The sequence below is a fragment of the Oncorhynchus keta genome, chromosome 15, assembly GCF_023373465.1.
Source record: "Oncorhynchus keta strain PuntledgeMale-10-30-2019 chromosome 15, Oket_V2, whole genome shotgun sequence".
Taxonomy (NCBI): domain Eukaryota; kingdom Metazoa; phylum Chordata; class Actinopteri; order Salmoniformes; family Salmonidae; genus Oncorhynchus; species Oncorhynchus keta.
This window is the reverse complement of record NC_068435.1, coordinates 46,461,674-46,486,434: the sequence shown is the minus strand read 5'-3', so window position 1 is coordinate 46,486,434 and position 24,761 is coordinate 46,461,674. Positions and strand designations below refer to the sequence as shown.

The window sequence follows — 24,761 nt, the reverse complement described above, 5'->3', positions numbered from 1 at the left end:
TTATGGAGAGCTACGAGGACGCAACCCAAGCGCCATTTTCTTATTTAATCGTGGATTTAAAAGCAAATACTCCAGAACACCTGAGGCTACGAACCGGTCTGTTCCCGTGGGAGTGGCCGGCTGCGTACATTCCTAAAAAAAAGTAGCCGCTATGTCTCTGCGTTTAAAAATAAACTTGCCCCTCTTGAGAAGCCTAGTTGGGGCTACATCTAATGAACGGAAGGCCATCTTGGGTCACTGTTCTTCAGATCTCGTATTATCCCTATGTGAGATTGCTTTGAATCTTCTCAAAGGACGCATTCCACTCACCCTGACACAATTGAAAAAATTAAAGAGACAAAAGACCTCGATCAAGCTCTTTGCCAATAAAAGGGTCAGTCTTCAAAAGAAACGACATAGCATACAACAGTCTGGCGGTTTTATTCTACCTTTACTAAGTATAGCCGTGCCCTTCATCACCAGCCTTATCGCAGCCCGACGTGGTGGTTGAACACATAGGGTGATGGCCAATAAAATGTATCTGGTGCCACAACAAGAGTTGGATAGACTTAAAAAAAACAAATGCAGGGGCCCCCGAAAATATCAGACAAACAGCGGAAAATGATTTGGATACGGCCATGAAGGATATTTTGAATCAAAAAGGATTGAACCCCTATGATAAGGTCCAAAAATACACAAACCTCTTGCAAAGGTATTTGTCCTTGGTGAAACAAGGGGAGAGAGAGACAGGCCATTTAACTATTTCCCTACAGGACCCTTTAAAAGATGACGAGCCTCGCGAGAGCCACGCCCCTGTAAGGCCTGTACCTGCGAGCTTACCATCTGAAGATCAAATGCCTGTTGAAGATAAAGTTATGCATGACTTGTTAACCCATGTTCCGGCACGTAACAGGTAAAATGTTAGCTACATTATGAACAAGCTAAAAGACTCAAATGGGGCAGCTACTTGGAATGACAAAGGAGAGTTTATCCTTCAGGGGGCTGTTGTCAAGGGTTCACATATACTTGACTTGCTTAAAAGTACCACATCTGCCCACAAGGTGGCTGATGACCGAAGACCTCCAGGGTGGCTTCAGTTTCTTAATGCCCTGGCCATCCTCAACATACCCCTCTCGGGTGTACCCAACTATAAGATTCGGCAACAGATTCACTCTTTAAAACACAAACTGTCACCGAGATACAGCACCCCTAAAGATGCCCCAAAACCCTCGCATCCTTATGAATTGAATGACGATAACCCATTTACCCCCCTGAACGCCTCTGGACCTTTCCCTAATCCCGATCTCTCTGGGTGGTTAGCCTTTTGAATGACTTTTGAATGACTATGATTCAATTCAATACATTTTATTTGAAAAATAAGCAATTTAACATTTGTGGCATTCTTGAAACATTTGGCGTGAGCATACGCCTTGATTGCACGTTCTTAGAGGATACACATTTGAACACTTTTGATATTTTCTAACAAAACAAGCTACAACTTTATCATTACTTCTTAAATCATCCTTATAAAGAGACATAACATCTTCAAAAGAAACTCCCCGGGCTCTTTGGCATAGGTAGAATACACAGTGTTGACCGCATGTCGTTGAAAGGGTATCTTGCACCTGGTTGATATTGTAGTATATCTTTGAGCCATTTTTGGTCAGAAATTCTTTAATAGATTTGGGGAAATGTGAAAAACCGGGGGGAAAACCATAGGAATCAAAAAAAGTTGAGATTTTTCTTCCTCCTTCCTCTTCTAAGGTCACAGCTAGCCAATGTTCACCCGGCATGTTTTTAGGATGGGTATTGACAATAAACATTGGTAATTCATCACAAGGTAATAGGTAATTCATCACAAGCCAACACTCCGCAAAATTGTTTTCCAATCAGTCGGCTCATCAGCCCTTCCAACTCTTGGGTATTCATGTCTTTTGCTCAACGATCCTTAATAATAATCTACTAAAACCTGTCTTCGGCTATTCACCTCCAAGATTGAATCAGAGCAGGCATAAACAATCATGCTAACCGTACAGGCTAAAGGTGTACGGAAACGCATTTCCAGCCTGAGGTTACCTTGGGACACCACAGAAAGATTTCCTGAGGTGTCATCATCTGGGGATAAATTGAAAGCATACATTGTGTAACCCTCGGCAAAATCATTTCTGTCAATAGGTAAAGAGATCTTTTAGATGCCTCCCGGTAGCCAGGAATAGATTGTAAAATTCTCGCACAGATATGTTGTTATTAAATTGCGGTTGGAAAGCCTTAGCAGGGACCTGACGTCCGTCCTGACACAGAGCGACATACTCTGCATTGAAGTGTTGAAAATTAAAGGGTTTTTTATTTAAGCTGCCCGTATTGGAGGCGTGATCAACCAAACCTATAACTGCGTATCGCGGTAAAGGGCCTAGAAATAGGTTTTCTTGACTGCAGATTCTGCTGCCCACAGGTATGCTAAAGGTTTTCATGGTAATTCTTTGGAGAGGGTAAAGGGCATTTCCTTTCAGCAAAGCCTGTGAGTGACCCAGACGAACTGCCGGAGATACCGATACTTTTTTAATAAAAAGCGTGGCCCCCAACACTTTTAAGCTAAAGTCCCCATCCGTTGCAGACATTAGGCAAAACTCATCCTTGGCCCTGGTTAATTTTAGTCTTAAATCAACCGCATTTAAGAGTAAAAGTTCTTGAAAGAAAATGTCCGAGTGTATAGGGCCTAGCAGATGAAACTCTCGAGATTCTGCACAGTAGCGAGCCCGGGCGGCCAGGCCTTTATTTGCACCTGTGGATGGGTCTGTCGATTCCATAGAGCCTCCTGCCGTATCCTTGCTAAAAAGCCCTGCGCTGAATTGGGTCTTGAGAGTGTCTTCAGAGTAGTTGAGTAAGCATTCCATGATGGCACGGTAGGGATATGTGGCACTGCTTTGACTGATTAGCCGTTCCCCCAAAGTCACATCCACTTGGGAGAAGATGGTGGCCACTGGGTAATTAATGAGACTCACTTTGGCATCGTTTGCAATATCAGTACCATCTCTTTTGGTTACTTTTAGACGCAAATGCACCAAGGTGTTGTTGAGGTCCAGATAGTTGTCACCGTGGCCTGGTATGAAAAACTCTATGGGGCCGTTGTCTGTAATGGCAGAGAGTGGGGCTATCTCCACATAACTGGACCTCTCTACTGAATGTTGGGTTAAGGGGGCCGTGAAAAGATCGAGCTCTGTTTTTATAGCTTCAGAGGACATGCGGTGTAAAAGAGCCATGGTGCTTGTTCTTTTAGAAAATACTTCCGAGTATTCTTTTTACCGTTTTTGGTCCTCACTTTACCCCGTCTTTGACTAACTGAGTTTCTTTTAACCGTTAACCTCCGTTTTTTAGGCGCAAGTCTTCGCCTTATACCAGGCGGTCTCTTTTTCGGTCTTCGAGACAACATCATCAACCCCGAGCCTTCTTGACTCTCGACATCTGGTGACGCCCTTCTGGTTATCGCATTGGCGACAACCTCACTTACTATATTTTTTGCTGCTGATTTTAAATGTGGTTTGGCTATGCTGAAGCCTCTCTTCATAAACAGTAAAACCATCCTAAAGAGATTACGAAATATCCCTCCGATCCCCGAACCATACATGGTGGGCGATCCATAATATCCTGGTAACCCATTACCCACTTGATCCACATAGTATGTGACATACCGGTTAGGGTCGAGATGTCGGTGTTCCATAATTTTAATTTAGATGTATTATGTATATAAAATATATAATACTAATATTATATATGTAGAGAGGTTTTGGTGGGTCTAAAGTGGAGTTTTACAATCGTTTTACCATAAGTAAATTCAATGTTTTCGTTCTGATCCGTTTTAAGCTCAACAAGAATGTTTTCAATATATTTCTTGCTTACAGGTACGTAGTGTGGCTTGTCGTAGGTGACAGTGACGATGTCCCCATCCTTTCCATCTATATGAACCGTTCTCAGGAGTGGCACACAGCTGTCTCCGACCCTTTGATAGGATATGATGTCGGTATACACAAATATGTTGTAAAATCCTGCATGTATATCCGCGGGGAATGGGAATAATTTATCTCTCACATACGTCCATTTATTGGGCCCCATCCCTAACATGTAGGCTAAATTACCACTGGTCTTTATCCCCCCGGAAGCATCTCCTGAGATTTGTACCCTTTTATGTATAGGGTTGTACATCAGGAATATTTCCATACTGTTCTGCGATAGCCGTTCATTCAACTCGGAGACGAGCCTTTCGACGGTTCTATAGAACCCTTTTTTAACCTTAATAAATTTAGCAGGTTCCGTTAACTTTTTGAAATAAAATTCCCGGTCCTTATCTTTGATATTATACCAGCTATGGGGGTATGTAATCTCGCTGAGCCCTACTTCCCAGGCCTCTGATAACTCTATAGGCTTTGGAAAATTGGTTGTATAATTAGAACTCTGATTATTACGATATATGTGTGCGGACGCATTACTGGGGAGAGTCAGGTAGAAGCCGCTGTGTTCCATTATGCCCTCCGGTGTACACCCGAATGAGGATGTATTTTATCATGCATGGGGGTTTAAATTAACCCCTGATGCCTCCACTACATCCTTCTCTAATACCCAGCTGTTGAATTTTAGCGGCCAGTTTTTCCAGCGGACCAGCACCCATTTTTGACCTTTCTCTCTCTTTTGATCTAGAATCTCCTCTACGTGAAACACCTTGTCTTTACCAACCGTTACCTTCTGTAATTCCTGCTCATAAAAAGATCCCGTTATAAGCTCCCCGTCATAATCTTTTAATATGTAGACCGGGGGTATGCGCGGCAGACATTCTGTAACCGTGAAAAGCTCATCACTGTATCCTTGCACGTATTTTTTATCGAAAACACCCCTCAACTTGGATATACGAACCAAGTCCCCCACAATAAATTTAAAATGTATTTTTTTCTTACGGCGAAGAGGGAGCAAACCATACAGATTTTTAAAGACTTGAAAAGAGTTTTCCGAAGAGACTTCGGAGGGTTTCATCCTTATACTTTTATGATAACTATTGTTATACGCAATTACTAAATCTTGAACTATATCTATATATCTATGCGTGTTGTGCGCTGTAAAATAGCGCCACATCCTCTCCTTCAGAGTCCTGTTAAAGCGTTCAACCACAGAAGCTTTCAAATCCGATCCTGTAGCAAAATGTACTATATTGTGCTTTTTCATTAGTTTCTGAAAGGTCTTATTAAAAAATTATTTTCCGCCATCGGTCTGCACTTTCTTGGGGGCGCCTCCTTCCTTCAAGATAGAGGCAAATGCCCTGGTCACCTCAGCGCCGCTCTTATTCTTTAAGACCCGGACAAAAGCTATTTTAGAGAAAATATCTATGACCGTTAGCATGTAGCGGTTTCCTTCATTTTTATCTGCAAGGGCCTGCATGTCACATAGATCCGCCTGAAATTGGGACAATGGGTGTGTAGAAAAAACTATATTTCTAGGAAAATGTTTTCTCACGGGTTTATGTAGAGTGTGCGCATCTTGTTCGGATAGCCACTCAGTGACTTTAGCATCGCTTAACCTGTGACCTGTTTCTTCGGCTAAAGCGCGCTGTAAACGCGCCTTACCACCATAAGACCCCGGGTTAGAGGGATTATAATAAATGTTTTTCAAAATCTTCTCTGCCATCCTTCTTGCCTCTCTGAGGTACAATAATGTTAATGAGCCACTTTCAAATAACAACAACATTTCATTTTCATTTTTGGGATTTTTATTTTCATGAAAACATTAGGTATTACGTATACAGACAATCCCTAATTCGTTGCAGGATACATGCCCCCCCTTTCTCTATGATCGAATCATGTAAAACCTTGTATATTTGGCTTAGATTAACAGGTTTGTTTCGCTGAATTTTTACAACAGACACATCCGCTATAAAAGTATATAAACAACAAATATGATACATGGTACAATTAAAGGGTGTTTCAAACAAATAAAGTAAAATCTTAGACAAGGTTGTTTCTAGTTCTTCAGAATCACCACCAAGCCGGGTTACCATTTGTGTCCATTGTAGAACCTCGCCAGCATGGCGTACATGAGTCATGATTTGGTCCATTTTCAAAACACGCTCTACATTAGCCCCGGAATTGGGGTTTTGTAGAACGAGACATTGTTCACTTTATTTTCAATAATTTGATGCATAACACTTGTAAGTTCTCTCAAAAGAAAAAATGTATTTATTCTATCTAACATCGTATACATGTAGTTACCCATTGCTCTACATCTAAATAACAAAAATGTCACTCGGGCTCTTGGGGTTTATTGAGCCAGAAAGTCATCACATCCGACACCACAGCCTCCCTGTATTTGTTATCCCCCACCAGGGTGTGTCGGATTTCTTTGAGTTTCTGGTGTATGTGAATTGCCTCCTTTAGCTCGTGTAGGAATGCTTCGGTTACCCCGTAAACTCTGGGGATAGACGGCACAAGGCCCATAGCCTCCAGGGCTCTGACCAGTGATGGTATAAACCGGCGGGACCAAAGTCTTTTCACCAGCGCCTCAAAATTGTTGAAGAAGTAGTATCTTGGGGGATCGTATAGGCAGGGGTGCCTTCGCTGGCTGGGGTGATTAATCTCACAACCGATGCATTTTTCTCGTATATATTCTCCAATCACCACGTCTAAAAGCGCGGCTACTGAGGCCTTGATTGTGTCAACAAAAATAGTACTGACCACCCCATCAAACACGTCCTCAGGTTGTGTACAGGTAGGGGGTGTCGAGGGTCTTGCCAGGGGGGAGTAGAATGGAGGGCTGCGAGGCATACAATCCTTAGTGTCGGGAGCCCAGGCCGTTTCGGAGTTCGGGTATGCGTTAGGAATATCCATGGTCAATGCGTAGGTGACTCTCAGAGCCATTAGATCCTGGCGTCCACAGACTTGTTCTTCCAACGCATATCCTGGCAGCCTTGAAGCACTCAGGGCACGTTCCATTTGACACAAAGCTAGCCTTATTTTAAGCCATTCTCGCATCCTTAGCGCTGGAGAAAAAGGCTCGGGTTCTGCACGATAAAAGGGTTGGGACACGCTGTCTGTGAATATCTTAACCGTAGATTCCTCCGGGTTGAATATGGTAGAAATATGGCCCTCGCTTGTACACAGAAATCCGTTAAAACATTCGGGAGCCTCTACCAAAATATCCTCCAAGCTTTTGGCGTTGGGTTTTGACATGAGCTACAGAGCACTCCGAGAATTCCCCTTGTAGACATATTTTAGATGTTTAATATTCAGGTCTTAAAAAATGGCTTGTTCTGGACATCTATAAAGCCTAGGCCCCAGATACACAAGCCTGGACATTCCTGCTTCATCGATAACAACCATAAGGGAGATAAAACTGGGGGTGCATGGGGGACATGGGGTAAGGGCCCCAAAAGTTCAAACACTCAAACACCACCCTCCCCCAGAGTTCAACCAGCCCCCTAGACATCAAACAACAGACCTACTTCAAAGCAGAACATAAAGCTATAAAATAACAGACACCCTCTAACACGTGAACACAGGAACAGGGGAGCATGAACCTAAGGAACGGGACACCGCCTTGATGTTAGTTGAGAACGTCAGGGTGTTGTCCAGGATCACGCCAAGGTTCTTAGCGCTCTGGGAGGAGGACACAATGGAGTTGTCGGGCCGGAGGCCCATATTCAGACATGTACACGTCATCAGGCCATAAGGTCAGCAATCAATCATTTTTGACACATGCCGTATCCTATTACTCTCTGCCAACTCCTGGACAGTCTTTGATGTTGGTGAATGGAGCGAGACATGATGTCCCAGATGTGCTCAATTGGATTCAGGTCTGGGGAACGGGCGGGCCATTCCATAGCATCAATGCCTTCCTCTTGCAGGAACTGCTGACACACTCCTGCCACATGAGGTCTAGCATTGTCTTGCATTAGGAGGAACCCAGGGCCAACCGCACCAGCATATGGTCTCGCAAGGGGTCTGAGGATCTCATCTCGGTACCTAATGGCAGTCAGGCTACCTCTGGCGAAAACATGGAAGGCTGTGCGGCCCCCCAAAGAAATGCCACCCCATACCATGACTGACCCACTGCCAAATCGGTCATGCTGGAGGAAGTTGCAGGCAGCAGAACGTTCTCCACGGTGTCTCTAGACTGTCACATGTGCTCAGTGTGAACCTGCTTTCATCTGTGAAGAGCACAGGGTGCCAGTGGCGAATTTGCCAATCTGGTGTTCTCTGGCAAATGCCAAATGTCCTACACGGTGTTGGGCTGTATAAGCACAACCCCCACCTGTGGACGTCGGGCCCTCATTACTACCACCCTCATGGAGTCTGTTTCTGACCGTTTTGAGCAGACACATGCACATTTGTGGCCTGCTGGAGGTCATTTTGCAGGGCTCTGGCAGTGCTCCTCCTTGCACAAAGGCAGAGGTAGCGGTCCTGCTGCTGGGTTGTTGCCCTCCTATAGCCTCCTCCACGTCTCCTGGTGTACTGGCCTGTCTCCTGGTAGCGCCTCCATGCTCTGGACACTACGCTGACAGACACAGAAAACCTTCTTGCCACAGCACACATTGATGTGCCATCCTGGATGAGCTGCACTACCTGAGCCACTTGTGTGGGTTGTAGACTCCGTCTCATGCTACCACTAGAGTGAAAGCACCGCCAGCATGACCAAAACATCAGCCAGGAAGGATAGGAACTGAGAAGTGGTCGGTGGTCCCCACTTGCAGAACCACTCCTTTATTGGGGGTGTCTTGCTAATTGCCTATAATTTCCACCTGTTGTCTATTCCATTTGCACAACAGCATGTGAAATGTATTGTCAATCAGTGTTGCTTCCTAAGTGGACAGTTTGATTTCACAGAAGTGTGATTGACTTGGAGTTACATTGTGTTGTTTAAGTGTTCCCTTTATTTTTTTGAGCTGTGTATTTTGCCATATTAAAACTAGACAGGGTTTACCTTAAAATGAGTGACAGGCATAAATGAATCACTAATCGCATGAAATAAATAATCATCTTTAGAAATAACAAAATAACTAGGACTTTACAATGCTGGTGAACTTGGAGACATTTGTGGATTAAGGGCTCTATTCAATACGTATCAAGGAAGTTCGCGTTACAGCTTGATTGAAATGTACCATATGTGATGTTATACTGTAAATTCATAGGTATATTCTTGCTAGGAGATAGGTTTCCTTGCTTGGAGATTAGATATCCTAGGGTAAGAATATTAAAAGATAAATACACAACGCAGAGGAATAAAGGTTGAGGGAATTAATGATCAATGGAAATAGTTTTTCTGTAATAGGAAATTCATGATTTATGGGTCAGAGACCAGGGAGGAATTTCAGTCCCGGATGCATAGCTACATGTGGCAAGTTCTCATTGGTCCGAATTGTCTATACATTGAGCCAGAAACGGGATACTTGTATTTGGCCGTTGGCCCAGTTTTATTGCAAGAAATTCTAATTGGTCAACCACAGGCTAAGGTTGGGTTACAAATTACATCCTGTCACTTTGTTCAGAGGAGAATCAACCATCTCGAGGCTGTAATTGCTACCAAAGGTGCTTCACTACAGACCCTGGTTCGATTCCAGGCTGTATCACAACCGGCTGGGATTGGGAGTCCCATAGGGTGGTGCACAATTGGCCCAGTGCTGTCTGGGTTAGGGGTTGGCCGTCATTCTAAATGATTTTGTTTTTAACTGACTTGCCCAGTTAAATCAAATAAAAAAACACAACCAAAGTACTGAGTAAAGGGTCTAACTACTTGCGATATTTCCGGTTTTTATTTTTAATACATTTGCAAAAATGTTTTTAAAAAACAACTGTTTTTGCTTAGTCATTATGGGGTATTGTGTGTAGATTGCTGAGGGGAAAAAACTATCTAATCCATTTTTGAATAAGGCTGTAACGTAACAGAATGTGGAAAAAGTCAAGGGGTCTGAATACTTTCCGAATGCACTTTAACTATTTATTAAATTGCTCATTTTGTGCTCTGTTGTGTATTGCATCTTTAACCGCATCACATGGATTTCAATTTAAAAAGTAAGTTCGCAACCCAGAAAATGTACCCAAATGTACCCATTTTCTGCTCAGTTCAAACAAATCTAGAAAACCTATTTAATCCCTCAACCCATTCCACAAAGTTGTGTGCTTTTTTGTCCTCCTCCTTTGTCCTCCCATAGCATTTTGCCCTTGACCTTCCATCATCTCATGTGTCTGTATATTGATGACGCCCCTTCAAATTAGTCAATTTGGCTATTTCAGCCACATCCATTGCTGACAGGTGTATAAAATCGAGCACACAGCCATGTAATCTCCATAGTCAAACATTGGCAGTAGAATGGTCTTACTGAAGAGCTCCATGACTTTCAACGTGGCACCGTCATAGGATAACACTTTTCCAGCTAAATTTCTGCCCTGCGAGAGCTGCTGTTTTTCATGGTTCGGGCTAGGCCCCTTAATTCCAGTTAAAGGAAATCATAATGCAACAGCATACAATGGCATTCTAGACCATTCTGTGTTTCCAACTTTGTGGCACCAGTTTGGGGAAGGCCCTTTCCTGTTTCAGCATGACAAAGCGAGATCCATACAGAAATCTTTTGTTGAGATCGGTGTGGAAGAACTTGACTGGCCGGCACAGAGCTTTGACCTCAACCCCATTGAACACCTTTGGGATGAATTGGAACGCAGACTGAGAGACAGGCCTAATCGCCCAACATCAGTGGTAACCTCCGTAATTGCTCTTCAAATCAAATTATATTGGTCATATACACATGGTTAGCAGATGTTAATGCGAGTGTAGCGAAATGGTTGTGCTTCTAGCTCCGAAAGTGCAGTAATATCTAAAAAGTAATCTAACAATTCCCAACAACTACCTAATACACACATCTAAAGAGATGGAATAAGAATATGTACATATAAATATATGGATGAGCGATGGCTAAGGCATAGGCAAGGTGCAATAGATGGTATAAGGTACAGTATATACGTATGAGATTAGTTTAATATGTTAATATTATTAAAGTGGCATTGTTTAAAGTGACTAGTGATCCAGCTATTAAAGTGGCCAGTGATTTGAGCCTATGTAGGCAGCAGACTGAGTGAATGATTGCTGTTTAGCAGTCTGATGGCCTTGAGCTGTCTCTCGGTCCCAGCTTTGATGCACCTGTACTGACCTTGCCTTCTGGATGGTAGCGGGGTGAACAGGCAGTGGTTCAGGTGGTTGTTGTCCTTGATGATCTTTTTTGCCTGCCTGTGACATTGGGTGCTGTAGGTTTCCTGCAGGGCAGGTAGTTTCCCCCCAGTGATGTGTTGTGCAGACAGTACCAGCCTGTAGTGTGGTGGTGTAGTTGGTGTACCAGGCAGTGATACAGCCAGCTCTCGATTGTGCATCTGAAAAAGTTTGTCAGGGTTTTAGGTGACAAGCTAAATTTCTTCAGCCTCCTGAGGTTGAAGTGGCTCTGTTGCACCTTCATCACCACACAGTCTGTGTGGGTGGACCATTTCAGTTTGATTGTGATGTGTACACGAAGAACTTAACTTTCCACCTTCTCCACTACATCTTGTGGCTGAATGGAAGCAAGTCTCTGAAGCAATGTTCCAACATCTAGTGGAAACCTTTCACAGAAGAGTGGAGGCTGTTATAGCAGCAAAGGGGACTGACTCCATATTTAACGCCCATGATTTTGGAATGAATGTTCGACAAGCAGGTGTCTACATACTTTTAGTGTGTATCACTGACTGACACAAGGCTGCATTTACGCAATAACCCCCAATTCTGATATTTTTGCCACTAATTGGTCTTTTGACCAGTCAGATCAGATCTTTTGCAAATAATTGGGCAAAATATCAGAATTGGGCTTCCTTTGTAAATGCAGGCTAAGTGTCTGCCATAGAAACTTCCACACTCATGGGCATTCTCTCATTTGGGCAAAAATCAGACCTCCGTGACCCGGTAAACGATAAGTGGTTGAGTATTGTCAATTCGTTAGTAGGCAAATGGAAGATGGTCCTCCCCTCCTCAAAAGCCTCCTTTTGGCAAGGAAGAACAAGTGTATCCTACATGAGTCCTTCACGGAATTTGCAAAGCAACTTTTAATCAGCTATTGTTTTCTCTGAGAAAAGCATGCAAATATTAAAAAATTATACTTATCCTTTTATCTATAAAATGTATTGCATAACTAGCGATAACATTTGTATCACTTTACACATTTTGGGATCTACCCCTGTAAATGTCTGATGACAGGCGATTGGAAAATGCGCATTTGTCCACTTTTCCTCTCCTTGTCGCCTCATCTCGATTACCTTTGACCTTTTTTAAAAGGAGGCCAGAGGACTCAGAAGTTAAGCAAATCCAATTGAGATAAGGCTATAGTGTACAAAGGACAGAGAAAGGGGGGGAAATCTCAATTGCATACTTCTTGCATCCTCATCTTCTTAAAACCCATTGGAGAAGGGACCTCTGGCTTGAGGAGACAAGGAGAGAGAGGAATCAAGGAGTATGCAACAGATCGTCCCAAGGTGAGGGGAGAGAGAGGACAGGGAAAGAGACGAGAGAGAGCATGGGACTGGGGGGAGAACTTGGGATGTAGCTATCAAAGGACTGAAATCAGTTGCATTCAGGATCATTGACTGACTGAACTAAATGCTTGGAATTGATTAAATGCTTCCAGTACAGTAGTTTGACCCTGCATATGCTAATGCAGGGATGGGTAACTCAAGTCCTCGGGGGCGAGAGTAAGTAGCCTTGCACGAGCGAGCCTGAACGGCTCATTGGAGCAGGAGCCGAACTCCTGTTTCCGTAGTGAGGCAGCTTGATGTATAAGTACACCCCCTGGACAGGACGCTCGTCTCTCAGGGCCTTACCCTAAATCGATCTCCTTAATGCAGTGCCAAGCAGATGCATCAGGTCCCATTTTTGTCTTTAGTATGACTCGGCCGGAGATCACACTCTCAACATCAGGGTGGACACTAACCACAAGGCCACGGAGTTGGTCGGGGGCCGGAGCAATATCACTTTTCCCCCCATTCCTACAAACACAGCTGAATAAACTAACTGCATTCTAAACTGAAAATCATAATTAGTTGATTATTGGAGTCAGGTGTTAGCTGGGGCAAAAGTGTGCCACCCATTCCCTTGCGCCAATGAGTGAGTTCTTGGCACCCAATTACCCAACCTTACTGGAAGGGATGGTTTTTCTATGTTAAAGCAATGTTGTACTTGCAAACGTGATTTAGACCTTAAAATATTGGGTACTGGTACTTACTACATTGTTGTTAAGGGAATGTTTTATCTATAATGACTAATTATGTATTAATTTCAATCAGGATGAATTAAAAGACTTATGTTACTGTACATGTATGAATTTTCTGTTGATCTCAGTATTGAATATAATATAGTCAGGAGTTTAGTACAATGACGGTCTGTTCCTTTGTACAAAGGAATGAACTATCTCCAGACTGTCTAGAATGCTAATCTACACTGACTGACCTTGGCTCTAGGCAAGGAGGGAAGGCTTGAGATCTATAGAGCCTTTCTACCAGTGTCAAGAAGAGACGGAACATTTAGAAAACACTGACGTCATTTTCAGTTTATAACCTGTGGCAAAATGTGTATGAACTGAGTACTCTCTTGAATTAAACGCTGTTACCCGACTTAAGACCGGGGCTCTGTCCATTCTTATAAAATATAGGGTCTTACAAACCCTTCGAATGCATTGACAGAGTGTTTAATTTTGATTGGGAATTGAAACAGAGGAATTTAGAATTCCTTCAACAATTGTTCACTTTATTCTGCAAAACAAAGCGTGAATTCCTTGGTACTGCTACTGGGACCAGGGTTCGAGCTGTTGAACAAAAAAGTCCCCGTCTATGTATAGAAAGAAATATCTGTACAGAGTAGAAACGTTTTGTAATGCCGTGATTCCTAGACTTCCAGGGACTAAGCAATATACATATTTCTTTGAGAGAAAAAAAAGACAGAAAGAAGAACCTGTGTTCACTTCACTTGCGTCATTGTATAAATTCAAGGTGGCTTTGCAGGGGAGCAGACTGAACGACAAAACAAAATAGCGATGACAGCAATAGATGACTGGTAAACCACAAGAGGATGCAGGGCAGACATACACATTGTCAGAGATGCCATCAGCACAATCATGGGAATGAGGATGGGTTCATTCCAACAGTTAAGAAATAAACTAAGAATGAGGTCAGAAAAGCAGGAATTCTTTATTAATCAAAAGGTATATTGCAGAGGTTTCCCCACTGAGTTTTGCCTGGTCTGGGCTCTGCCAGAGATTCTCTCAGTGCTGGGCTGACGTAGGCAGTGTTTATCTCTCTCCATCTTACGCAATTAGCTGCCCCCATCAGGCCAGCACTAAGAATAGATTACAGAGCAGGTGAGCACAGGGAGGGAGGAGAGGGGGCGCAAAAGAGAGAGAGCAGATGAGTTTGAGGGATGGAGAGAGGGGGATGGAGGGCAAAGGAGATAGCAGGTAAGTCAGAAGAGAGAGGGAAAAAGAGGGAGAAAGACAGGAGAGGAAAGTGCAGGTGAGTCAGACCAGAGAGCAAGGGAGAAATGGAAAGATGGAGGTGAAAGAGAAGTTTCCAGGGATGTGATCAGGGAACAAGGAAAAAAAGGCTAGCAGTGCATCTTTTAACACACAGATGCCCGACAACATATTACTCCAGTTTTTCCGTGGTCTGAAGAATCCCATTTGACATTTTCTGATCCCCTCTTCAGTTTTAAAGTTTCAAATCGCCCTCGATCTCCCTTCCCCCTCCATGGAAATGTAGTGTTCCCACTAACATCGTGTTGGTGTGAAATAAAACCACAAGGTTTATTCATATATATACATATCTATAAATAAAACCCTGCAGTATAATGACCGTGCACCGTCAGAAAAGAAAAAAATGGGAGCCAGAAAACAAATAGGGTTTGGTTGGGACATGTTTTACATAAATAATTACAAAATATTTATTGGAAAAAAATCAAAACAAAAACTAATGGAAACAAAACACAACATCCCCCCCAACTCACCATCAGCGGTGGCTGTCAAGGTTTTAGTCCATTTGTCTGTCCTTAACCAAGTAGTTTTCCTTACTCAAAGCTCCGTACAGCATGCAGTTTTACATGGGTAGCACTACCATCATCGTCATCATAGTTTAAATATATGTGTTCTTTATCAACGGCATTCTTTTTACACATCACAATGTGCATCTTTAAAAACTGCAGTTAAGTTCTGTAAAATAAAAGATGGTCTATAAACTAAAACAAACTGGGGCAGGACTCAGAAAAGGTGGGTCTCACACGGCCAGGCCACGCCTCCTTTGGGACAACCAGACAACAGAGGGAGTGAAGGGAAACACAAGCACTTCACACCAAGACCCTCGAGGGTAGTCTGAGCAGTCTCCATTTCTCTCCTTCTCCCCCTTTCCCGCTCTCTGTCAAGCGCATGGCATCCTTGAAGAAGAGTTTGTAGCCGAATGGTTCAGGAGGAAACGTGGGACACCACATCAGCAGGCTTCTCTTGGCAATGGCCAAGCACTCCAAAAACAGAAGGACGGGAAAAGATGAACCTGGGAGGACAGAGAGAGGGAGAGAGTTAAAGAGAGGAAGGGCAAGCTTCATTTAGTTCATTTTATTGTACGAGACTATGGCATGACAAATAGGACTATTTATGACATACAGCGACTTAAAAAGGATATTTAAGGGCACACTTTTCCTTATATGAGCATCAAAGGCTTATTTGTCAAACCCGCACGCACACACAAAGTGATCGAGACTTCCCTCTGCCTCCAGCAGCACACAGATAAAGCAGCTGAATGATGGCAGACCCTACATGGAGAATGAATAGGGGTTATTTAGGAGAGAGCCGGGCAGGCGGGATCACAGAGAAAATACAGCTGACAGGGTAGCGACGGACAGAGAGGGAAACTATATCCTGCCTGCACCCCACTCCATCTAGACCAACGTGAGTCATCTCTAGAACAAATTAATACAGACACTGCTGCACATCCTACCAAGTAGCTCTGCAGTCTGTGTGTGCTCGCAAGAGCTTTATGACTGCTAGTGCAAAGGCTCAATGTGTGAGTAAAAGAGAGAGAGGCTTTGTTAGAGGTATGTGTGTTGTAACGGTTTTGACTTGAGGTTATTATTTATAGGGGTGCCAGGTAGGTTGTGCCTACCAGAGAAAACATTGGTTTCTCCTTTTAGTTTGGGTGGGAATTAGTCCCATCTGGTCCGTCAAGTCTACACCAATACAAAGGACTTATGTAAAAGTCGGGATGGAAATAAACTTTTCATAAACCCTTAAAACATTGAAAAGAACTTCAAAAACAACTATATTCTGTTGCGTGGGTTGTATTAGCAACAACAATGATTACACACACACATAATAATATCACAATGAGTTCTGGTTCCTCCAGAAATGTCCTGTACCTCGGGCCTAAAAAGAGTCCAGCCCGGTAAAGGAGTTCAGTGAACTCAAGTGACTTTTGTCACGCGATGTTTGTCCGTTCATTCAGTGTAGCGTAAACCCAGTACTAAACATACAATCAATATAACAATTACTTTACCACAGAACTTTAAAGCGGATCAACTCTTAATTAAGTCCTCAACTACAACTAACTACATAAATCACAGTATACATCACATCCAAACAAATGAAATACCGTATACAAAAAGGTGGTAGTCAGTCGGTCAGTCAGACAATCCAATCCGCCAATAGATCTCCAGCGGAGAAAGGCCACGAAGAACGGAGAGGTGTAGTCCAGGGACGCAAAGAGTGGATCCGATCCTGGGTAAACTCTCTTAAGCTACAAAACACACGTTTAACGGCAACAAAACAAACGGAATAGAGAAGTTTCGGAACTGAGGGTTGAACACATCCTCATGCACGTCTCCATCACAACCCCCTTTCGCGCAGCTGATGCTGGCTATTTAATTGGGAATTAAAGGGAAAGCGCCCTATTGGAAGGAGCTGCACTGAGACGGTTCAGAAATATTCAGGGCCGTCACACACCCCCCCCTGGAAAAAGCCGACCATTGCCCTGGAAGGCACATCTTGGTCGGGAAACCGAGAAAGGTCTCCTCATCACTTTCCTCTACAAAAATATTCATTACTTTTTGGAGCTCACGCTACTCAGCTGAGGAGTCACAGGCCTTAAGGTGCGAGACTTCTGGGTCTGGGAATCCGAGAAAAGTATCCTCACTATCCTCTTCAAAGATATCCAGGACCTTGCGGCGCTCAATCGCCTCCAATTCCTCAGCCGAGGGGTAACAGGCCTTAAGGCGTGAGACATGGACGATGCGCATATCTTCACCTGTGTCCTCTTTCACCACTCGGTAGTTCAAAGGGCCCATCTGCTCCACAATCCTATATGGTCCTTGCCATTTAGGAGCGAGCTTGGCCGAGAAGAATTGTTCAGCTTTCGAGTAAGGATGAGAGCGAAGCCACACCCGATCACGAAGCTGGAACTGCATGTCTCGTCTGTTCTTATCATAATTTCTCTTCTGCTTGAGTCGAGCCTGGATCATGTTCTTTGAGACAAGAGCTCTCAAGTCATGGAGATGGCCTACCTGGTCACAGCAAGCAGCGTCTGGTGTAAGCTGCTGGGGCTGTAGCACCATATCCAAGGGTCCTCTGAGAGGACGACTTAGGTTTAGCTCTGCAGGTGTGACTCCAGTGGACTCTTGCACAGCAGAATTCAGGGCAAATCGAAACTCGTGAAGGTGCTTGTCCCAGTGTTTGTGCTGGGTCCCTACATAGGAAGCAATCATTGTCTTCAAGGTTCGATTTACTCTCTCAGTGAGATTGGTCTGTGGGTGATAGGCCGTGGTCAACTTCTGCCTCAGGTTCCATCTTTGGCAGGTCTCCTCAAAGAGATCAGAGACAAATTGGGAACCTCGATCAGACAGGATGTAATCAGGCACTCCCCAGCGAGTCAGGATCTCTTTCGTAAGGATGTTAGACTGTCCTTGCTGTGGCCTGACGCAGGGAAAAGAGTTCCACCCACTTTGAATAGTAATCAACAAAAACAAGCATGTACACATTCTGATTTCCCAAGATCGGGTAACCACCGTTTGCTGCAACTTGCCAGCAGGCTTTCTACCTTCTGGTTTGTACATTTGACAAACCTGACAGTTTCGGATGTGTGACTTCACATCCATGCTCAGATGTGGCCAGTACAGTAACGCTTGCAACCGCTTGTAGGTTTTGAACCTGCCCAGATGACCAGCTAATGGGTCTTCATGGAAATGTTGAAGCAGTTGTAGGCGTAGAGTGTCCGGTATGTACATTTGGTAGAGTGTTCTGTGAGGTAGTTGTACGACTCGGTAGACTTTATCTTCAATGATGGTCAGCTTTGTGGTAGGATTGACCATCTTTTCTCCATCTTCCAGGATAGTCTGGTACAAAGCCTGTACTTCTGGATCATCCTGTTGAGCTTTCCATATGGCCTCATCATAGATGGGAAAGTCCGTTTTGGGCGAGTCTCGACTGCTTGACAGGACAGTAGCACATGTAAGATCAGAGCCACCGTTATCACAAGTAGGAGCTCTGGACAAGGCATCTGGAACAGTGTTGTATTTTCCTTTCCTGTATTCCACTGCAAATGTGAACTCTTGCAACCGTAGAGCCCATCTTATGAGTCTGGTGCTTGGTTTGTTGGTCTTGAACACCCACACAAGGGAGGAATGGTCAGTGACCACAGTGAAGTTTCTTCCCTCCAAGTAGTACCTCCACTTTTCCAAAGCCCAGACCACTGCAAGGCACTCTTGCTCTGTTGTGGAGTAGTTCCGTTCTGCTCCATTCAATGTCCGACTGGCGAACGCTAGCACTTCTTCAGTGCCAAGTCCAGTCTGTTGGACTAGGACAGCACCAAGTCCAACATCACTTGCATCAGTGTAAACAACAAAAGGGCAATCAAAGTTGGGATGTCCTAAAATGGGAGGGGTGACAAGGTGTCGTTTCAGGGTTTCAAAGGAGGTCTGGCACTCTGCCGTCCATTGGAATTTCACTCCTTTTCGCTTCAACGCGTTGAGGGTTCTGCCACCTGGGAGAAATTCGACACAAACCGATGGTACCATCCAGCCATCCCAAGGAACCGTTGAAGGGCCTTGAGTGTGGTTGGCACAGGGAAGTCTTGTACAGCCTTTGTCTTTTCAGGATCCACATGAATGCCGTCGAAAGACACAATATGGCCAAGGAACTTCAGGGAGGTTTGGCAGAAGTTGCTCTTCTTCATATTTAAGGTCAGACCAGCTTCTCTTAGCTTGTCCAACACTGCTTGAAGATCTTGAAAGTGTCTTTCTCTGTTCTGAGAGTAGATAATTATATCGTCCAGGTAGACGAAACAGATCTTCCCTTTGAGCTCACCTAACGCAATCTCCATGAGTCTTTGGAAAGTGGCAGGGGCATTCTTTAATCCAAAGGGCATCACCTTAAAGGAAAACAAGCCCTCGGCACAGACAAACGCAGTCTTGTCCTTGCTTTCCTGGTCCATCTCAACCTGCCAATAACCACTATTGAGGTCAAGGGTAGTGAACACAACAGCGCCAGACAATGACTCCAGGATCTCATGGATGGTGGGAAGAGGATAGGCATCAGTCTGGGAAACATTGTTGGTCTTCCTATAGTCCACACAAAATCTAAGACCACCAGTCTTTTTGGGATGAGGACAACAGGAGCAGCCCAGGGAGAGGAGGAACGTTCTATTATATCTTGGGTTAACATATCATTTATGAGTCCCTTTTGGATGATTAGCTTCGCTGGGGACAAACGATATGGCTTTTGCTTGATCGGCATTTCCTGTGTAAGGAATATTTTGTGCTTCAGGAGCCTGGTGCGTCCCAGCTTTGAAGTACATACATCAGCATTATTCTGCAGCTGTTCCAACAGCCTTAACTCCACTGGCTGTTCCAGCTGAGCTCTTCTCACAGCCTGTAAAAGGAGATCGTCAGAAGGATTATCGAGGGTTAGTGGTACCGAGCAATGGCAGAGAAGACTGCCACATTTGAACCCCAATCATGTAACTTCATAGCTTCTGATTGGAAGAAATGCTTCTCGCTCGGATTGTATGGAAACCAGTAGCAATTGTGTGCGATATCAATCTGGACACCACTGAAGTACATGAAATCAATTCCCAACACGACAGGAAAAGCAAGGTTCCTGGTTTGTAGGATAACAGAAGGAATCATATAGGAGTGGTTACACAGGCGGAACTCTACCTCACTCCATCCAAGTGGTCGTCTAGCCTCACCATCAGCCAGATAGAGTGGACCTTCTGTCCACGGCTTCAAGTTGTATTGTGGACCGTTAACCTCCTTCCACAGTTTCTCATTGAGCAGTGTGTAGGATGACCCGGTATCCAAGATGGCTCTTCCTGTCCATGGGCCTATGGACAGGGGTAACACCAGTTGGTGCGGTATTAACTGAAAGGAAGGGGATGTCGATGGGGGCATAGGCAGTGACTCTTGGGGTTTCAGCTCTGGTTAAAGCACCCAGAGAAGGATGGTCATTGCTGCGAAGACAATTAGGTGTGTTGGCCTGTTGTGATTTGTGGTTTCTGGAAGGGTTTACTTGATACGGTCTTGGACATGTAGCTGAAGAATGTCCCTTTTGGCTACATCTCCAACAAAACATGAGGGGTCTTGGCTGGAGACTCTGGCTGTTGTTGATGGTCTGTCTTGGGTAACTGTTTGAGTGTCTGTTTCTTTCTCTGGTCATATTGCTGTTGGCATTCTCTGTCCTTCTCAAACTGCTGTCCCAAGCGAACCAGTCCATCGACAGTGGTGACTCGTTCTCGGAGTTGACTGGCTAGTAGTGGGTTGATGTTCTTCAAGATCAATTTAATGACCTCTTCCTCCTCAATGCCAGGTTTCCACCTTCTGCACAGGGAGTGGTAACCGTATGCAAAGTCACGGATACTCTCTTTCTCTCTTTGTACTCGATTTCTGACTCTGTCTGCCAATTCATCTGTGTAGTCCTCAGACAGAAATGCAGAGGAAAACTTGGCCTCAAAGTCAGCCCAGGAGGTAGTGGTGAGACGTGCCACATCCCACCAGTCTCGAGCTGTTCCATGCAACACATTCCTCAATGTGGCAAGGAGTTCTTCGTCAGCCAGGGGATTGAGGGCAAGAAAGTCACGACATCTTTCTAGATACATTAGCGGATCAGGACTGTCATCTTTTTTCCCAAAGGTGGGAAATTGCAATTTAATGGGCATCGCCCCCAGATGACATCTACTCAAATCACCATGAACAAACGAGCTAGGAGGGATTGAGGAAGTAGAGGGGGAGGGCGTTATCGGACAATGAAAATGAACACCAGGATGCATGGTGGATTGCATCCTGCAAGGGGTGGCTGCAGCATGGCCTGGTCTTGGCTGTTCAGAGGTGCCAGCTTGGCCCTCAGTGGTCTGAACTGAAGTGGACACCAGGGAAACTCTGTGTAAGGAGTTGTGCCTAATGGAGGCCATGTCCACAGACACGTCATCCAACATTTTAACACAATTAGAGAGCTCTGTCTGCAAGTGGTCTACAGTGTTAACCATGGGAGAAAAACAGAATTAACGTCCTTGAGGACCTCAGTGTGGTGATGTTGCAGGCGCCATTGGAGAGTGGCAGTGAGTTGGTTTCGTTGGTAGTCAAACTGCCTGTCCATGGCACCAGTCATTTCCCGTCTTCCACTCTCACTGAGCTCTGTCAGCGTGTGGGTTAGAGTGCTCAGTGAGTTTCTGAATTCCATGGCACTCTGTTGTTGCTCTTCCCTCAGACATTTGAATTTATGGTGGATAAGAGTTTGGAGATGTTGTTGAGTCCGACGAATATCAAGGATGTCACCTTGAAGTTGTAAGACTACAACCTCTGGAGATAAACCAGACAATGGAGGAAGGTTGGGTGTCAGAGGGAGGACTAGCTCAGTACTTCCACACAGATCCATGTCAATAAGTGAGTAACTGGTTAGACCGCCTGTGGCCTGTGGCTCAGGCCGAGCATTCAGATTCCCAGGGCTCTGGCCCAAATCAACTCCATTATCTCCATTCACATTATGATTTGTATTGTCAGCTTGATGGTCAGAATGGCCCTGTGTATTCCCATTGACAGGTATGACATGGATGAGCACATTATCTTGGGGTGAATCCATTGTTTTAATTCCACACAAAATATTTGCTTTGGTTAGTTCTCAATGTTGAGCTGTCCCATCTGGGGTGCCATTTTTTATGTAACGGTTTTGACTTGAGGTTATTATTTATAGGGGTGCCAGGTAGGTTGTGCCTACCAGAGAAAACATTGGTTTCTCCTTTTAGTTTGGGTGGGAATTAGTCCCATCTGGTCCGTCAAGTCTACACCAATACAAAGGACTTATGTAAAAGTCAGGATGGAAATAAAAAAAAACTTTTCATAAACCCTTAAAACATTGAAAAGAACTTCAAAAACAACTATATTCTGTTGCGTGGGTTGTATTAGCAACAACAATGATTACACACACACATAATAATATCACAATGAGTTCTGGTTCCTCCAGAAATGTCCTGTACCTCGGGCCTAAAAAAAGAGTCCAGCCCGGTAAAGGAGTTCAGGGAACTCAAGTGACTTTTGTCACGCGATGTTTGTCCGTTCATTCAGTGTAGCGTAAACCCAGTACTAAACATACAATCAATATAACAATTACTTTACCACAGAACTTTAAAGCGGATCAACTCTTAATTAAGTCCTCAACTACAACTAACTACATAAATCACAGTATACATCACATCCAAACAAATGAAATACCGTATACAAAAAGGCAATAGATCTCCAGCGGAGAAAGGCCACGAAGAACGGAGAGGTGTAGTCCAGGGACGCAAAGAGTGGATCCGATCCTGGGTAAACTCTCTTAAGCTACAAAACACACGTTTAACGGCAACAAAACAAACGGAATAGAGAAGTTTCGGAACTGAGGGTTGAACACATCCTCATGCACGTCTCCATCACAACCCCCTTTCGCGCAGCTGATGCTGGCTATTTAATTGGGAATTAAAGGGAAAGCGCCCTATTGGAAGGAGCTGCACTGAGACGGTTCAGAAATATTCAGGGCCGTCACAGTGTGCCATCCTAATGCAGTTGTGAGGTGTGTGTGTGTGTGTGTGTGTGTGTGTGTGTGTGTGTGTGTGTGTCCACGTCCTCTCTGAACTTCCGTCTCTGAGAGGATGCCTAGGGAGCAGTGTGATGCTGATGACTCATACAGAAGACAGCTGAATCTCATCAGTTTCTCTCCTCCCTTCCCTCACTGTCTGAGGAAATGTTTTCCACTCTCCTCCTGTAACTCCCTCCATCGGTCTTCCTTTCCCTCCCTCTAGTCTCCCTCAGTCTTCCCTTCAGAAGAAGAAGTGCCCTCCCCCAGCACAAATGTCTCATTCACAATTCCCTCCATCACTCAGAGGAGTAAATGCTTTTTGAGTGCAAAAAATATTACACCTACCACATCCAGAATGACATACCCTTCTCACCAGGTGGGTTGTTGAGGTGCAGTCATTGCTGTTTGCAGTTGGAGAGCTTGCGTATCTTGCTGGCTGTGGATACTCCTTTGCGGGAGGGGTTGGATGAGGACGAGGACCTGCACTCTGGCTTGGCCTTGCTCTCTGTTCCATTCACACAAACAGGCTTGGCCTGGGCCCGGTTCCGATCCACCTCACCCTCGTCTAAGTCCTCCTCTGGCACCTGGCCTGTTGGACAGAGAGAGGGAATAGAGAGGGGATAGAGACTGGTCAACACAGAACACCGTGACAGTCACAAACACATAGTTACAGACACACACAGAGAGACATATACAGACCAAGAGCGCTTCTCGTTGCAGCGCATTGTTTTGTAAACAGCTGATAGGCATTTTCCTAATATTTGAGACTTGTTTTATAGATTTTTTTTACCTGTTACAATTCTGAAACTGTCGTAGTTGTACTGAGCCACGTAAAACTATGGAGGCCCATCCCCACCACAAAAAACGTTAAAACTATTTTATCAGGATATGTTTTTTATTTTGTAACATTGTGTGGTGATTTCAGAGGTGGCAACACAGGTCCCACAGAGGCCGGGGGATGGGAATTGTTTTTCTAGGGCCCAGAGTTTCCTGGTGTGGTACTAGGCTAAACTAACAAACTCAGGACCCTAGCTGTAGGGTATGACAGTAACCAATCAGCTGAAGAAAAAAAAAAAACTGACAGGCTATGATGGGACCAGATTATTTGTGTAAACAGGTCATATGGTTTAAAAAATTCCTTGCTCATTAGAGATGAGTAATGTAGGGTATGTAAACATTATATGAAGTGGCATTGTTTAAAGTGGCTAGTGATACATTATAAATGTTTCCATTATTAAAGTGGCTGGAGTTGAGTCAGTAGGTTGGCAGCAGCCACTTGTGATGTTAGTGATGGCTGTTTATAGAAGCTGTTTTTCAGTATCTCGGTCCCCGCTTTGATGCACCTGTACTGACCTCGCCTTCTGGATGATAGCGGGGTGAACAGGCAGTGGCTCGGATTGTTGTTGTCCTTGACCTTTTTGGCCTTCCTGTGACATCGGGTGGTGTAGATGTCCTGGAGGGGAGGTAGTTTGCCCCCGGTGATGTGTTGTGCAGACCTCACCACCCTCTGGAGAGCCTTACGGTTATGGGCGGTGCAGTTGCCATACCAGGCGGTGATACAAACTGAAAGGATGCTCTCAATTGTGCATCTGTAAAAGTTTGTGAGGGTTTTAGGGGCCAAGCCAAATTTCTTCAGCCTCCTGAGGTTGAAGACGCGCTG

The 24,761-nt window shown here is 44.5% G+C and overlaps 1 protein-coding gene across 5 annotated transcripts in view; it reads right to left on the bottom strand.

Moving 5' to 3' along the window:
* Nucleotides 1-14,191: 14,191 nt before the first annotated feature.
* Nucleotides 14,192-24,761, bottom strand: part of LOC118395066 (serine/threonine-protein kinase STK11-like) — a 57,131-nt gene continuing 46,561 nt past the window's right edge. For 3 of the 5 annotated variants that reach the window (XM_035788854.2, XM_035788852.2, XM_035788855.2), the window contains exons 10-11: nucleotides 23,466-23,690; nucleotides 14,192-15,560 (exon numbers count right to left, since the gene is read on the bottom strand). In XM_035788854.2, coding sequence (XP_035644747.2) covers nucleotides 23,497-23,690 — 194 coding nt within the window. In that variant the 3' untranslated portion in view covers nucleotides 14,192-15,560; nucleotides 23,466-23,496. Of the gene's footprint in view, nucleotides 15,561-23,446; nucleotides 23,691-24,761 lie in introns of all 5 variants that reach the window. The other 2 variants (XR_004827881.2, XM_035788853.2) reach the window with 2 other exon arrangements.